This window comes from Melospiza georgiana, chromosome 1, assembly GCF_028018845.1.
Source record: "Melospiza georgiana isolate bMelGeo1 chromosome 1, bMelGeo1.pri, whole genome shotgun sequence".
Taxonomy (NCBI): domain Eukaryota; kingdom Metazoa; phylum Chordata; class Aves; order Passeriformes; family Passerellidae; genus Melospiza; species Melospiza georgiana.
Window position 1 is genome coordinate 145,584,229 of NC_080430.1, and position 16,095 is coordinate 145,600,323.

The following is a 16,095-nucleotide window of genomic DNA, read 5'->3' on the forward strand; positions in this document are numbered from 1 at the left end:
CATAAATCTACTTGAAGCAATTAAAGGTGAGAATTTTGTTTTGCTTTCATCTGAAAAATGTGGACAATATTTCCTCCTTAACTCTCTGCCCAATTCATGTTCTAAATCCCTCCAGTCAGGGGTTTATTTTTTGCCCCTTTCTGCAGGTAGATGATACAGCTGAGTGGTGGCCTGCACTTGTATGTCTGGATGTTCAGAGGTTAACCACAGCTGGTTGGGGAGAGATGCTGGCACCATTTGTTAAAATATAGGAATTTGAATCTCATCAAAATATCACACCAGTAAAAAAAAAATCACACTCCTTCTAAAAAAAATTAAACCCTTTTTATTTGTATATTTATTTTTATATATAAAAGAAATACAAAAACAACCCCACAAACAATGCTGATTATGGCAATTCAGTTTTGTCAGCCCCCTCTGCTTGGGCTGCTGCCTCAGATCCACCAGGAGTGAGCAAAGTCCTCCGGTTGTAATGTCCTTTTATGATTCCAGAGTTATTGTTCTCATTAAGAATTTGTTTCTGTTTTTGCCTGTTAAGAGACTGTACAAGTCCTAATACAACTGCTGCTAATGAGTACTGTCCAGTCAGTTTTCTTGGTTGTAAGATCAGAGGATTTGGTTGAACTCTTCCTAGAAGAAAATATGTTTTGATTTTTCCTTCCTGTTCACTGATACCTTTGACATAAATTTCTCCACGGTAGTCGAAGGCAAATCCCCGGTCCTTCAGGATCAGATACGTTTCTTCAGGCACTTGAATTCTGTCACTAACACCTGTGCTGTCCATTCGACTTGCCAAATTCACTGTCTTGCCCCAGATATCGTACTGGGGCTTCTTAGCACCGATAACTCCTGCTACAACAGAGCCATGGCTAATCCCTAATTAAGAAAAAAAAAAAAAAAAAAAAAAAAAGAAAGAAAGAAAGGAAAAAGAGAAGATAAAATGTATACAATAATGACTAAAACTCATATTTGCACTTAAGAGTCAGGTGAAGCCTGGTTCAGATATGCTTATCTCCAGGCTTAAGAAAGAGGTGCATATTTAAAGAAATTAAACAAAAAACCTGGAAAAGCTAGAAAACTTGAAAAGTGATATCAACAGGTTTATTTTATGGAACACCCTTATCGGTGAAATTACAATACTTTTGTGTCATCTGTATTCCACACATTGTTCCCAAAGCTCCTGAAAACTTATCCTCAGACAATAGGAAAGACTTCTGGAACTGCACTTGTTGGGGGTGACCTTGTTAGTGCTATGCAGTCAAGAAATTGCATTCTTATGTTCCATGAAGTGAAAATGTTAAAGCATTCTCTGAAGCTATTGAAAGACTGCATTTTTGCATAAAAATACAAGCAATATCTGTTGTTTTTTTTTTCTAGAATAGTGATTTAAGAATAATTTTAGTAGAGTGCAAGATATCTTTTGGAAAAGGATTTTAGTTTCTTAGGTTTTTTTTGAAGATTTTTTTTAAAGGGTGATCGAAATATTATCAAATACTCTTGCATTTGGGCTCTATGAAATCTTTACATGTGATGCACACTTACTAAATGTGTATGCCTGTTCCTTGAGAAATTTTGGGAACTATTTTCAAAACTGTTAGGAAGTGCAGATCCGATAGTGATGCTCTGACCCTCTCTGTTATGATTGATGAATATTGCTCAGTTTTTCTATGGTAGGGTTATCTATAAAAGACATGTCCCTTCCAGGTGATTTTTTTTGTTTTGGCCAGTGATCAGGTCAATGTGAGAAGTCATCAAATTTACTCCTGCTATGCGCCATATATTCAGGCCTCTTTTTTATGTCCCATCCCACTGCCCATGTAGGATGTTCCATCAAGAACAATTGCTTACCCATCACAGCAATTTAGAGCTGCTGCCACTGATCAAGTCAGAGGTGGAATTCAGTTTTTGTGCAAAACAGAAATACTACTCCCAGGGTTTGGGAGGAACTACTTTTTTTACTGAAGAAGAATATTATGCAGGGAGATTAGAGACTGTGTGAGTACCAGTCTTGGGGCTGGATCTAGGTTGTCATGTTCACTTTCTGTGTTATATCTATGGGTTCTTAGTACCAGACTTACTAAAGACAGTAAATTAATTATGTTCCCTGTTCACAATTCAGTGAAATGCTGAAATCCTGCAATCCCCAAATCAGGGCCTATATTCTGCAACTGGAGTATTTCTTATTTCTGATTTTGCCTGGGATGAAATCAATTTGAAAACAGAGGATACAGTATTTGGACTCTTCTAAATTGTCCTCAATGGAGTCACAACCTTGCAGACAAAAGCTCATTTTAACTCTGGTGTTTGAGCCATGCTTACCAATCCGGAGTTCAAAGTTGTTGAAGGAATGCTTGTTGATCTCCTGTATGCTCTCATTCAGAGCTATGGAGAAGTCAGCCAGAGCACACAAATGTCCCCATTTGTCTTCACATTGCTGAGGAAAAAGTTATACAGCAACGTGTTAGTAAAGTTTTTCATTTGCCCAGCTGCTACCCATCCCTACAAGTACCAAGGGTTTACATTTGGAATTTAGCCTCAACATTGTAGATGAAAGAGAGGTACACTGCTGTTAATGGTAATGCTTCCCATTGTGTTATACTTGTATAACTGGACAGGGAACAGCTTAAAGGGCCAGAGAAAGTAACTTTCTGTCAACAATCAGGCAATGATGAGAATTAACATAGCATGTGAAACATGTCCAAGGCTGAGAAAGAAAGTACAGAGAGGACTGAGATTGCTCAGGCTCAAGGGTCAAAATCTAGTGAGAACAAGGGATGACCCACATAAGCATGAAGTAGAGTGAAAGAAGTACAGGGTGTGTAATACTCCTTTGCTGAAACTGTCACCCAGGAAAAGCATAAAGTCAAGTGCTCTCAGAGATGTTATGATGACAGGAACAACAGAGCAAGCCAGGCAATCTGGGATTGCTTAAGGGAGAGAGAAAAGGCTCTTCTGTAGCTCATTAATTGCCTTTGCTGAGGGCAGGCAAATCACTCCCTGCTCCTTCCCTTCCATTCCTGCAAAGCAGTCAATATACAGATGGGGACCAGCAGTAGGCTTTAGTCTTCCCAGAACACCAACAGAACAGATGACTGTGGGCTTGGCCGAATGATTGTATGATGTCTTCTCATCTGTTCTGAAGCAAAGCAATTCCTTCTACAAATTTCCAGTTCATAGTACAAAGGATTGTACGTCTATCCCTGGGTGATGCAGTCCAGCCCTTGCAGTTTTCATCATCCTGTGTGTTTAATACTGAACATGAACCTCTCCTTGGCATCAGCTTGCTCTGTTCACACCATGCTTGGTCCTTATCCTGAACTGGCTCTGTTCTCAGCATGCCAACCTCCCTCAGCAGCCTGCACCTCTTAGGTGCTGACAAGGTGGCAGACATGTACGTATGACAAGTACATTTAAAACATCCATTAAAATTCCATTAAGCTATTATAGTTCAAGAAAAGAGATGAATTAATCAGTGTTGGAAAGGCAATAAAGCTTTTCTCCCTTTGAATTTTTATCCCCATCCAGAGTTAAAGGAAGTGATTAGGAGCTGTGTAACCATAACCAAGTATCTCCCTGGTGTTCTACTATCCTTCTTTGCTCATGTCTACACAGAAGCATTTTGACAATCAAAAATCCCATGCATATCCAGTTTTATGGATTTCTAGCTGTCAGCATCACTTGTTACTCTGTAGGTGGGAGATGCTCAGCTAGTTACACTCCACGAGCTTTATAATGTATTCTTAACAAACAGTGGAAATTTTCTGGTTTATAAAGCTCATGATAATCTGGCTGCTGCTTTTCAGAAGTTGTGATCAATGTGGGCAAATCTGATTCCCAGCCTGTGACCAGCCAGAGGCATTGCACCCCTTTTGTGCTGCTCTTCCTGGGGACTGGCGCCAGTTGCCAAAAACCAGATTTCAGCAACAGATGACTTCTCACTGGATGTATTTTAGAGCCTTATCTAATTTGTTTCCAGGCAAATTCTTGGGTGGAATTATGAATGGATTTCTCTCATCTGACTTATGTGAGGTTTATGGCTGTGACTGTGCATGTGTCCCCTGTGACTATTTATCCCCTCAGCTTGGTTTGCTTGTTCTTTAGTTGAACCAATGACCTGCTTTCTTTTTGATGTGTAGTTATCATGCTGTCTGTAGACATGCTGCATCAAAAACATAGAACAAATGCAGCATGAGTATGCTTACCCTTGCATAAGTACACTGTCAGTTAATAGATCTCTCTCTTCATCAATTATTGGAGGTTGTCAGTCAGGTTCCTGTCTGAGTTACTGAGGTGGCTTTAGAGTATGTCTGAAGATATAGATAGACCTGATCTAGATTCACATTGATGTGACTGAAAGAAACTTTTTTCCTCTTATAAACCTAAATTTGAGGAAAGGATCCATATGGTTCTTGTTCCAAGCACAAGATGGCATTTCAATTCATCAAGAAGTGCAACTGCTGTCTGCCAGAAGCCCCAAATGTCTATTTTATTTCAGCAAAACAAGTTTTATGAACAACATAAAGATAACACTTATATTTTTGAATATGAATGGTCAGAATAATCACAAGCTTTGCTTCTTAAAGAAAATTATCCTCTTACCTGTTTTTCAGGTGACAATCCTGACACAGCCATGTACGTGCTGCCAATTGTTTTAATTTTTTCAATATCTTGAAATCTCTCTTCACCTAGTAACTAATACATATGTAAAAAGAAAAATACTGTTACTTCTGTAATTCCTAACACAAAATGCTTCTAAAGATCTGAGAATGTATCTTTACACTTTCCAGTCTGTCATGGTGTACAATTTATTCTGGGTCCTGGGGAACACTTATCTGGAACTCTGGAACATCATCTACTCACTGAGGGCTGTTTGGTAAATTCCACAGTGGATAATATAAGACATGCATACTCCAGCCGAAGAGAAATGCATCCAAATCCTGCATTTCCTGAGGTATGATCACTGAATATTAGTGAAGACAAACTCTCTGTCCATGTATGTGTGAATAGAAGACTTGATGACCTAAAATTATTCCTAAAACTCTACTTGAGGAACTGTTTGCTAAGTAAGTGCTGCTACAGCAACAATTATGGTGATGAGATCAATATTCAAGACCAGGCTGGTTAAGGTTCTGAGCAACCTGGCTCAGTAAAAGGTGTCCCTGACCATGGCAGGGGGTTTGGAATGAGATGATCTTCCAACCCAAACCATTCTATACACAGTGAATGGATGAAGGTAGATCCTCCAAAGAAATCCTGTAAGACACCAAGTCCTCATCTCCTGCTTCCCCCTACTTAGGGTTAGACTGGACACCAGTGTGTCCATTGGATCATTCAATCTATACATTTATGTATTTTCCCCTTCTAACAAAAATTCCAAGAACCAATGGAAAATGGTAAATCCCTGTATGTATTTGAGGTTTGCTATATATGAGTGTTAAAAAAAACTTGTCAGGTGAGAATCTGGAAGAGAAAAAAAAATAGCTGAATGACTAAAGTACTGAATTAAGTGGGAGTGAAAATTTAGTCCCTATTCCAAGTCCATATTTATGGTTTAACTTAAGAATTTCCATGAAATAGAAGCCAGACCTTTATATTCCTTGAAAGACCTTAGCAGAGTTCAGGATGTGGATTCTATCAATGACAACAGTATGGGATATGGGCATTAATCACCTCATCACAGGGAACTGTTTGTTGCTGGTGTTAATGCCAAATACCCTGTGAAACTTTGTGATAAACTGTATGGTATCTAATAAACTTAGGGATCAATATGGTTACAAAGTCATGGGAGGAAAAAAAAACCACTTAACCTAGGAAAGGAATTTCAAACTTTCAATTCTAAAGGCTCAAGTTTTAGCATTTAAATGGAAAAAAGTAGTTTTGTGGTCAAGCAAAAATACAACAAAATATTTTTCCCCTTTCTTTTTCTACACTGTACATTCTTTTTTCCATCTTGTGGGTTGGAATTTCCTGTCCACTAAAGGCATTATTTCATTCAACGGGAGAAACATACCAAAGGCAGAACATGAAATATCCCCTGCCTCTGAAGTAACCCCAGCCAGAGCTCTGGGGCCTCGGGAGCTTTGCTGTTGGTGTGCAGATACGGCACCATCTGTCTCCCAGGGAGGCTGCACAGCATTCCACGGAGGGAATACAAAGCCATATGCTTAATGGCCCCTGTCCAAGCCAGGAAAGTCCAAAGACTTGACCTGCTTCTCATTTTTCTTCAAACTGCTAGAACAGCCCATTGTGTACCTTTCCCTCTCACAAGGGCAGCTCCTCCAACTGCTTTCTTGAAGAACAAAGATTGTTTCTTGTAGCTCTGCCTCTGTGAGCAGTCTGAGAGCACCATGTGTTTGAGCAAGGGGAGAAAATGGTCTTGCTTCAAAACAGTCCATATTTTCATTTCCAGATGGTTGCTGGAAGCAACAGCAAATAGCTCACTAATTTAAAATGTATAATAAATATCTAAAATTACCCTTTTTAGGAAAGAAAAAACATTGGCTGTGATGCAATTTAGAAAAAATTATCCCAAGTTATGGGTTTTTCTCTCATTCATTATTGTTTCCAAATCTGTTTGCTTCTTTTTTCCCCCTGCTTTATATGATCTATTCAATAGATTCTTTCCTTCTTCAAATATGGTCTATTTACTAATTACTTTCTTCATGGTATGACAGGATGATGGATTTTGATATTAGGAAAAGATATTCCAACCCAGTCCTAAATCAGCTGTCATTTGTAAAAACATTTTAAATAGGCTGCTAATTTAACATTGTAGTCCAGGGACACATTTTCAAACACTAGAATGTGGTTTGTATCTAAAAAGAAACTCATGGCTTGATGCTGCAATTCATATACAGCCAAGGTTGTGTGGAGATCAGACCCTAGGATCACAAAATTCTACAAAAAAAAGAATATTGCAGGACATAGCACCCAACTGCAAAGTAATCAAAGAATCTGAAAGCAGTATCCAGTGTTCTGGTAAAACCTCTGCTTGCGTCAACATAATATCTGTTGTGATATACACTATGTAAATCACTGCAGGATAAATAAAATGCAAGAGAAAAGAATCTGTGAACAAGAAAGCTCTTCTGAAAACACAAAGCCCAACTGTAATATTAACATAAATAAATGACAGATTAAATAGCCTAGAAACAATATTACATTAAAAAAATTCCTTCAAGCCTCATAATATCTGCAGAAATGGTATAATATTAATTTTCTGGTCTAACATCTCTAAGCAAGGGCTTTTAGCCCTGTATGTGTCTTAGAACTACAGTCATATAAAAAGCAAGTAATTAGAAAAGGTAGGTTTTCAATGTTCATATTTGTTTCTTTTTGCCAGTCCAGAAATTAGCACCTCCTGTTGTGCCTCATCTGGCAGGAAGACTGGAAAATTTGGAAGTAAAAAAATTTGTGAACCATGAGGGAAAAAGAAAACTGAGTGAAAGCTGTATTTTGACAATAGTCAACCACCTATTCTGCAAAACTCACTTCTGGACCACATTCTCCCCCTCCCTAAGAAAGACCCAGTCACAATCTGACTCGTCTGTGGGTACTTACCCCCTGCAGTTGTCAGTGACAGGTTCTGTTCCAATATTCACTATTTATTTAATATTTTTTTGTAACTGGCTTTGTCTTCCTAACACAGATCTATTATGTGGAAATCAAAGTAAAAGATCCAGACTGTAACCTTGCTGTTGTGCACTAATAAGGAAAATCCTGTAAAAAGATGTCCCAGATTTCTTTCTCATGTATCTATCACATTTTCCAAAGCAGATAAATTTGTATTTCTACCATGGCTTTAATTCATAAGCATCATTTTAGCCCTGTAGACATTTCATCTCTAATATTTTATCTCTGTAAGGAAAAGGGGCAATTCACAGTGTAGAATGTGATCTGACCTTAGTAACTCAATTCAGTTGTCTAAACACATATGTTCAGGGTGATCTAGAGTACTCTTGCCTTGAACACCTCCAGTGCCCTGCTCCACAACATGAGTTTTCTGGCAATGCAGGGTGGGAGCTGACAACCCCCTGTGGGTGCCCCAAATCACCTGGGATGTATCAAAAGGCATCAGGTGCACATGTCTTACACTCCTTGCTAAGATTTCTACATCAGGGTGTCTCTGCAGAGTTTCCCCAAGGATATCAGACTGCTCTCAAGCTGCACATCTGCATTTTCCTCCCAGGGCTGTATTGGAAAGCAGGCAATCTTGGCAAGGAGCACAGGGAAAAAAGGAGGAATTGTGACATTGTAGAGTGTCAGTCAACAGTTACACGGAAACCTTGCTAGCCCTGTAACATTGCACCTGGAATGATTTGTGTTTCCATTTCCATGGGTAAGGTTACTCCTTTCAGTCGTTCTGTCTGGCATATCACCTTTCAGATTCTTTAGACAGAGTAAACTAATGACACCACCATGCTGCAAGTAGGTTAGCAGTCAGCAGGGGATCCCATAATTTCATTTGCTACCTGTACCAAGAACATATCTATTCTTCAACTAAACATGTCTGGGGCATAATGCAGTCTCTAATTAGGTCCTTTATTAATTACAGAGCAGGTGTTAGGGGCCTGAAAGTAATATTGTGTTAGGGTTTTGATTAAAACCTTGTCTTCAGTAATTGCCACAGCAGCAAAGGAATTTTGTTGTGAAGATTACGTGAATGTGCATGACAAAATATCTTAATGTGAAGATTATTGCTATGAATTAATTTGAGTGGTAATCATTTTAATCAGATCTGGAAATAAAAACAAAACTATTAATCAAAAAGCATGCTGACAGCTGTGCTAGATCCTGGAGGCAAGGAGCAGGAATTTATATCCACGGGGAATGCAGTGCAGGAGCTTAGCAGGTGACAGAGTTCTTCTTGTGAGGGAGAGATTTTGTTCTCAGTTCAAATGCACAGGGAAGTGTTCCCGGTGAATTATTCTATTTCCCACTCATAGTTCTAGTATCTCACCAATTATATGGATAAACTCTCATTTTCAGTGTCAGTAAAATTAGCCTTAGTACAATCTTTATGAGCAACCACTCATTCCCCATGCAGGTGCCCAGGATGGAAGCCACAGACCAATGATACCATATTTCCTCCTTCCCTTTTCTTTCTGGACCATTGCAGTCTGGAGCACACGTCCAATCTTGTTGCTAGGTAGAAGTGGTTCCAATTCTATTTTTACCACTCAGGGATCTCAGGAGGGCAACACACTCCTGAAAACTGCCTGCAGTATAGAGATTAAAATTCTCTCTGCTAGGTAATTGGGGCAGAATTTTTTCATCCTTCCTGGTTTTGAAATGTTTTTAAAGCTCTTCATTGGCCTATTCTTTGTCTCCTTTTTTAATTGCTCTTGGGCTCATTGCAGGACATGATACCACCTGTCTAAACTTCCTTACAAACTACTTTGCAGAGTATACAAATTTATCCTGACTTCCTCTTCAGTTACCAGGTTTTCCTTGCTTTCACCTAGCAATTGCTACATTGGGGATTTGACTTATCTCCTCCTTTTTATCTTGTCCCCTCCTCGGCTCCTTTTCTGAAATTATCTGCACAGAAAACAAAAATATATTATTTTTACTTTCTGTGTAATTTCTATTAAAAAAGAAATAATTTCACTGCTGAATTCTTCAGTGAAACAAGCAGCTGAACGTCATTTATCTCTCTATAAAAATCCTAACCAGATAAGTCTTCTCAGTTAATATGTCACAACCACCTTCTATTCTCTACCTAATATTTGCTTCTGAGCTCTGTGCTTCACATTTAACTGGACACTGTTTTACCCTTTAATATCCATTGAATCCATTCAACCAACACCTTTAAAGCAGCACCTTTACCTGTTTGTATTTAGACCACTATTTTTCAGAATAGTTGCAGATATGTTTATACTTCTTTCTTCTACAGAGCTGAAGTATTTTCTACTTTCAGATACTCTGGTGCAGATTTGTGCTTTTATGGATATTTGTACTTGAGTATTGCTTTCAGTCTCTATCTCTCTAGACCATTCAGAACAAGGTTGGCAGGATGAAGAGCAAAAAAAGCAAACCAGACAATTGTAATATGAGCAAAAAAATCAGAGAACTATTGGAAGCAAAATAATTACCAAATCTGATAATTTTGGATGACATATTTGCCATTTAAAATTCATAGTTTAAACACTATCAGGTTTCCTCTAGTAGCTGGCATTACCTCATCAAAGTCTGCAATGATTTCATTCAGTAAGCGCAGACATTCTACTCCTTGGTTATTCATCTCAGTCTGGGAATAAAAGTCAGCAAATCCAGGTATAGAAGCAAACATCACACCAACAGCATCATAGGACTGAGAGTATAATTCCTGAAAAAACAATGAGGTAAAATGAAGTGTTAACACAATGGAGAAAATGTAATTGGCAGCAATTAAAATAGCTTCCTTAATTTTTCTGTGCATAATTCCTTAACATCTGATGTTGACATGAGTATTTTAAGGGTTAGCCACGCTCAACAGGCTGACAGCTTTTAATTTTTTTATTGCAGATTATATGCAGGGTTTCCCCCTTCTTTGAATGCCTGCTCTTTCTGCTTCTCAGGTCAAGGAGCTACACCAGCAAAAATGAAATACAAATTTTGCTTTTGATTTACATGAGGAATCACTTGAATGCATGAAAGATTCATTGTCAAGTACAAATACCAGTTATCACATTTTCTGGTGGATAATTTGTACTTCACACTACTGCAGCTCTTTACAAGTTTGTTTATTCACAAGTTTTCAGAAAAACCTTACTCTGGTAAACTCTGGTTCTCCTAAGGTGGCTGTGGAGCTCTTTGGTTGCCTGGCTCTGGGAGATGTTCCTGCTCTTAGGGTTCAAAAGGAGGGAGAAACAGAAGTTAGAGTGGTAATAGAGTTACTGGGGAGGACAGAAAGCAGCTTATAAGAGATCAGTCACAGAAGGCTATATGGATAAATTATGCCTTGGAATAAGCTTCCACTTACATTATTCATATAATTCACTCTGGTACTGAATGACAGATTTATTTATGAAGGGGCTTGTGTCATTACATATATGAAAATGTAGACAGTTCTTGTCTGAACTAAAGCTAATTTTTAGAAAGAAAACTAATTTCAACTTTAAAGATTCCAGGGATTTCTACCACAACTCCTGGTATGCTTTTTGTGCAGCTAATATACCACCATCATATGTATTCTTCTTTGACTTTTTTTTCCTGGCTTCAACTTCTGTAGTTTTAGGTAATGATGGACACTTCCATTTCTGTTTATGAACATTTCTTATGTTATAACCTGAAGTACTTTTTCTCAAAGTTCTTGTTAAGAAGAACATTAAGAAATGTTGATACTTTGGTTTCATGATAAAAAAGATTTACTGCTGATTGCCATACACTTGACATGAACAATTCAGGTTCTTCTTTCTTCATTCTGCTTCTCCCTAGAAAAGCATCTTGAACCTCTGCTCTGCTCTTTGATGTGCTGCTAATGCTTCTGTTTATCCAGGCTCCTTTACAATGTGTCTTAGAGTAAAAGTGGGGAAATTCTTCTTGTTTCCAAAGCCACGGCAAAGCTTTGATTGGGAAAAGATGATTGACTCCCTTCCTGCCCTTACCCTTTCTTTCACTGAAGACCATCTTCAGGGTTGTGGAAGCCATACTCTAAGAACACTCTTATTCCCTTTTGTGGATATAGGAAGAGATAATACACACATTAATTTGTGGATGCTTATGAAAGATCTGACAATGTGTGCTAGGAGAAGCATGAATACACTCAGCCATACTCATGCCTTGGATCATGAAGATAGAAAACAACTGCCTGAGCCTTCAGTTGTTCCATTTTTCTATTTTTGGTAAGAAGCATAAGGACAGAAATAAAACATCCATAAGAAATCACTACGGTACATATTTAGGAATTCATTTTTTTTGAGAGCAGAGAAATTAACTTAATGGCCAGACATGAACTGCAGGATTGATTGCACTGAAATCTGGTAGATTTTTCTGTCTGCCAGCTCATGCATTAATCATCCCCAAGTATAGTTACTCTGGAAATTGCCTTACAAAAAGCAGGGGTGGTGGAATTTAATTCAGTGGCAAATTATTGAAGCATCAGCAGTGATCCATGGGGCATCTGCTTGCTTCTGAAGATTATTATGCATGTGACTGTACGTGAATGAAAGTGTAAGATGGGAAATTTATTCCCTGAAAATCCATAATGCAGATATGCCAGAACACACTGCTGGCTGGTATCGAGGTCTGCTCCATTTGCAATGAAACATTTGAACCTGGTTGCTTTCACACTCACATTTTCTCATGTGCATAGCAGGGTTTCTATGGCACTTTCATACCCACAGAGTTTAAAATTTCTCAAGAGTGATTTCTAAAGTGCTTTTGCTTGTAGCTTCTCACTGTGTCATTCTTCCCTAGGTGATACTTGAAATCAGAACACAATGATTCCTCATTGTGCAGTCTAATTAGGCTGCCTACATCCATTTCCAAAATGTACAACAGAAAATGGTAGTCTTAATTCCTTTTTGCTGCATGATCAGTAGATATGTCAGTGCTGGCAAGGTGAATCTTGCAACATTCTTTCCCATTAAAAAAGATAATTCAAACATTGCATGAAAAAATCCAGTTTCATCATATAGTACCCTAATATATATGTAATATTATAATATGCATTTACTTTGTTTCAAATGAGGAGTAAATTACTTACTGCTGCTTTCAGAAACAAATTCTGGGATTTCTTTTATCCATCTTCAAACTTCATGTTAGGAATATTCAGAGACTCCATTATCATGCTTTTCTTTGTGTACTGCAAACACTTTTTAGGAACATAGCCACAAACTGTGTTGCTGAAATGGGAGTTTTGTTATTTGCCACATACGGGCAATTCAGGGGCAATATGAAATGGCAAATATGTTCTCTTGTGTCTGCAGACATGAGAGCCTCAGGTCTCTTGCAGCTTGCTCCTTCCATAGTCACTGTCAGGGCTCTAATAATACTTTTGCAACACTGGGCTATCATAAACTTACACAGACATTCTGTTAAACTCACCTATATTTTCTATGAATAGTAGATTTTCACAGACTCAAATACTAGATTTTCATAGACTCATAGATTGGAACAGACTTCTGAATCTCATTTAATACAGTTTGCTTTCAAAGCAGTACTAAGGGTTCACAGCCCTTTTGATTTAAGGGTTGAGCCCTGCTCTGCCTTCACAGACTGACAAAACCACAGAATCACAGAATTTCTGGGGCTGGAAGGGACCTATGGAGGTCATCCAGACCAACGCCCCTGCCCAGGCAGGGTCACCTAGAGCAGGTTACAGAGGAATGCATCCAGGTGGGTTTGGAACGTCTCCAGAGAGGGTGACTCTGTGACCTCTGTGAGCAACCTCTTCCAGGGGCCTGCCACCCTCTATGAAAAGCAATTCTTCCTCATGTTGAGGTGGAACATCTGGTGTTTTAATTTATTGCCATTGATCCTTGTCCTGTCCCTGGGCACCACTGAAAAGAGCCTGGCACCATCCTCTTGGTACCTGCCTTGGAGACATTCAGATGCAATAATGAGATCCCTTCTCATCTTCTTTCCCAAGTCTCTCCTCATAAGGGAGATGTTCCAGGCCCCTAATAATGTCTTCTTTATAAACACTCATTAGGTACTTGAAGACAACAATCAGATGCTCTTTGAGTCTTTTCTTCTTAAAATTGCATGATCTCAGCTGTCTCAGCCTCTCCTCATGTGTTATGTCCCTCAGTCCCATAACCATCTTGGTGAATTATTGCTAGGTTTTCTCTATGTGTGGCCCATATGTTTCCTACTGATGGATTCAGAACATGGGAACATCACTCCAGGTGTGGTCCTAGAATCTTTACTTCAAAACATGATTATTTTTCAGTGTTGATCAGACACCAAAGATTGGCAGTGTTTGTGCAATGAATCCTATAGAGAAATAAGTTTCAGCAATTTCCTACTTTTCTTTTACTAATTAAACAAAAATATCAGAAAATTGACACGTACTTCATTGTCCCGATCCTTCTCCAGGAAGTGACGGGCAACGTGACTGGGTAAAATATTCCTTAGCATGTTCTCATTGTGCTCCCTCAGCTCCTTCATTTCATTGATTTCTTCTTTTGCTTGAACACGCCACAGAAAATCCAGCCTTGCTGTGTATTCAAGCTGTAGTTTCAGAAAGAAAAAGAAGCCAAAATAAAACCTGACAAGATAAGAGCAGAGATTGTATTGCCATCCTGGCAGGCCGCTCCTGCCATGCAACCACCTTCAGTGCTGCTGGAGATCTCTGAAACAAGTTGATTTTCCTGCCAGAAAAAGAGATTATTTCTTTGCCTTATGTGCAGTGAGACTCTCAGAGTAACCTTGAGCAAAATAATATTTGGCATATTACTGCTATGGTCAGTGGATGTAAAGTGTCACCAAATTATTTTCCCTTTAAGCATATCTTTATTATTTAGATAACAGAGTCTGACAGGAGATAAGGTGTTGGCAGGTATTGATATGAAATAAATATATTCCCCTTTTCATAAGTGTTTTCAATTTAAATCAGAAAATTAGCAAAAGGCTAACTCTAAACTCTTGGCAAGGATGTCCTTCTCAAGAATGAACATATTTCATCAAAACTCTGTATAACAGCCCAAAGTGAACCCAAAGAGAATGTCTAAATCTGTGGCACAAAAACGATATAGCTATACTATTGGGACATGTAGTTATTTGCAACTTTAATATTTTTTAAAATAACAGAAAATATGCTATTTGCCATCCCCTCCAATACTCTGTGCCTGTAGTGTGGGATCAGAGTCTACAATCACAATTTATCCATGCAAAGTCTCACTGCCTGATACCCACAGCTAAAAACTGAAGTGAAATAATTTCCAGTGTAGTGTGTGTGCAGAACAAAATCTGTGCACAGCAGAGCTTATACATGCATGCATATGTTTGCATTGTTGATATAGATATATATATATATATAAATTCTTATTCATATAAGTATGAATGGCAGCTGTCTGCTAGCTGAGGCAGGGAACATGTTGAAGCCTTGTGTCACTTGCCTGACAGGCACACGTGTGTCAGCACATGGACAACCCAACACTGCCAGAGATTTTGTGTGCAACACACTGAAGCAGAGTTTTAAGCAGATTTCAAGGCAGCTGATGCTGTAGCTTGCACAAGGGGTGACTTATTAAGCTACAGCATTACTGAAAATGATGGAAATATATATATATATATATATATATATATATATATATATATATATATATATATAGTTAGTTAGTAAGCTGAAAGAGAACACCCATCTATTTGCTGGTATTGTGCCGGCATATAGATGAATTTTACAATTTTGAAAGACATCAGAAGGTACTGGGATAGAGGAATTTTTTGAAATATAATTCATATACCAAACTAAAATAAAGGAGCAGCCTGCAGTGGGTGGGAATGACTAAGAGGGGGCTCAGGCATTGTTTGGTGACTCATCTTGGTCACAGTTTTAGTCAGCAGCAGTCATGAATGGCAAACTCTTCAGCAGAAAAAAAGCCAAGCACTTTGCAAGGGACCTTATTTGTTGGCTGTACTCTAGGGAGCTTTCCTTCCTAAAAGCTAAAAGTGACTGTGGCTTGATAGAAACTTCCAAAGCCTGTATGCAACTTGGCAGTGATTTACTTGCCCACTGGGCGCTGCAGCCAGCTTTATAAACAAACTTTTTTCTACTGATATGTTGGTCTTCTGTCTTGTGACCATTAATCTCCTGAATTAATGGCAACAAAAAAAGACTGTCAGGAAAGAGTATTTCAAATATATTTTTCAACCTTTTTCAGTTTCCTTTGCCTTTCTTTTATGTTAGAAGACAGAGCCCATACCAGATAACTGACTTTTATCTCTACCAACTAACTGAGAAGAAAAAATTATCTGTAAGTTTTCAAAGAGTTCTAAAGGTATTTCAAAGATTGACTTCAAACAGGAGCTGCTGCTGGATTTTGGGTTCTTTGATGCTTCTAGATATTTAATGCTACTACAATAAGAGCTTGGCAAAAAAGTGTGGTAGTTTTTCAGAGCTGATTTTTTAATGCTGCTCTACAGGGAAATGTCACATCTCTAAGCCTA

General features: G+C 38.4%; 1 protein-coding gene across 2 annotated transcripts in view; it reads right to left on the reverse strand.

The window, feature by feature from the left end:
* Window positions 1-325: 325 nt before the first annotated feature.
* Window positions 326-16,095, reverse strand: part of ADCY8 (adenylate cyclase 8) — a 115,889-nt gene continuing 100,119 nt past the window's right edge. For both annotated transcript variants that reach the window (XM_058018369.1, XM_058018360.1), the window contains 5 exons: window positions 13,999-14,157; window positions 10,181-10,327; window positions 4,600-4,692; window positions 2,320-2,434; window positions 326-876 (listed from right to left, as the gene is read on the reverse strand). In XM_058018369.1, the coding sequence (XP_057874352.1) occupies window positions 389-876; window positions 2,320-2,434; window positions 4,600-4,692; window positions 10,181-10,327; window positions 13,999-14,157 (1,002 nt within the window). In that variant the 3' untranslated portion in view covers window positions 326-388. The remainder of the gene's footprint in view (window positions 877-2,319; window positions 2,435-4,599; window positions 4,693-10,180; window positions 10,328-13,998; window positions 14,158-16,095) is intronic.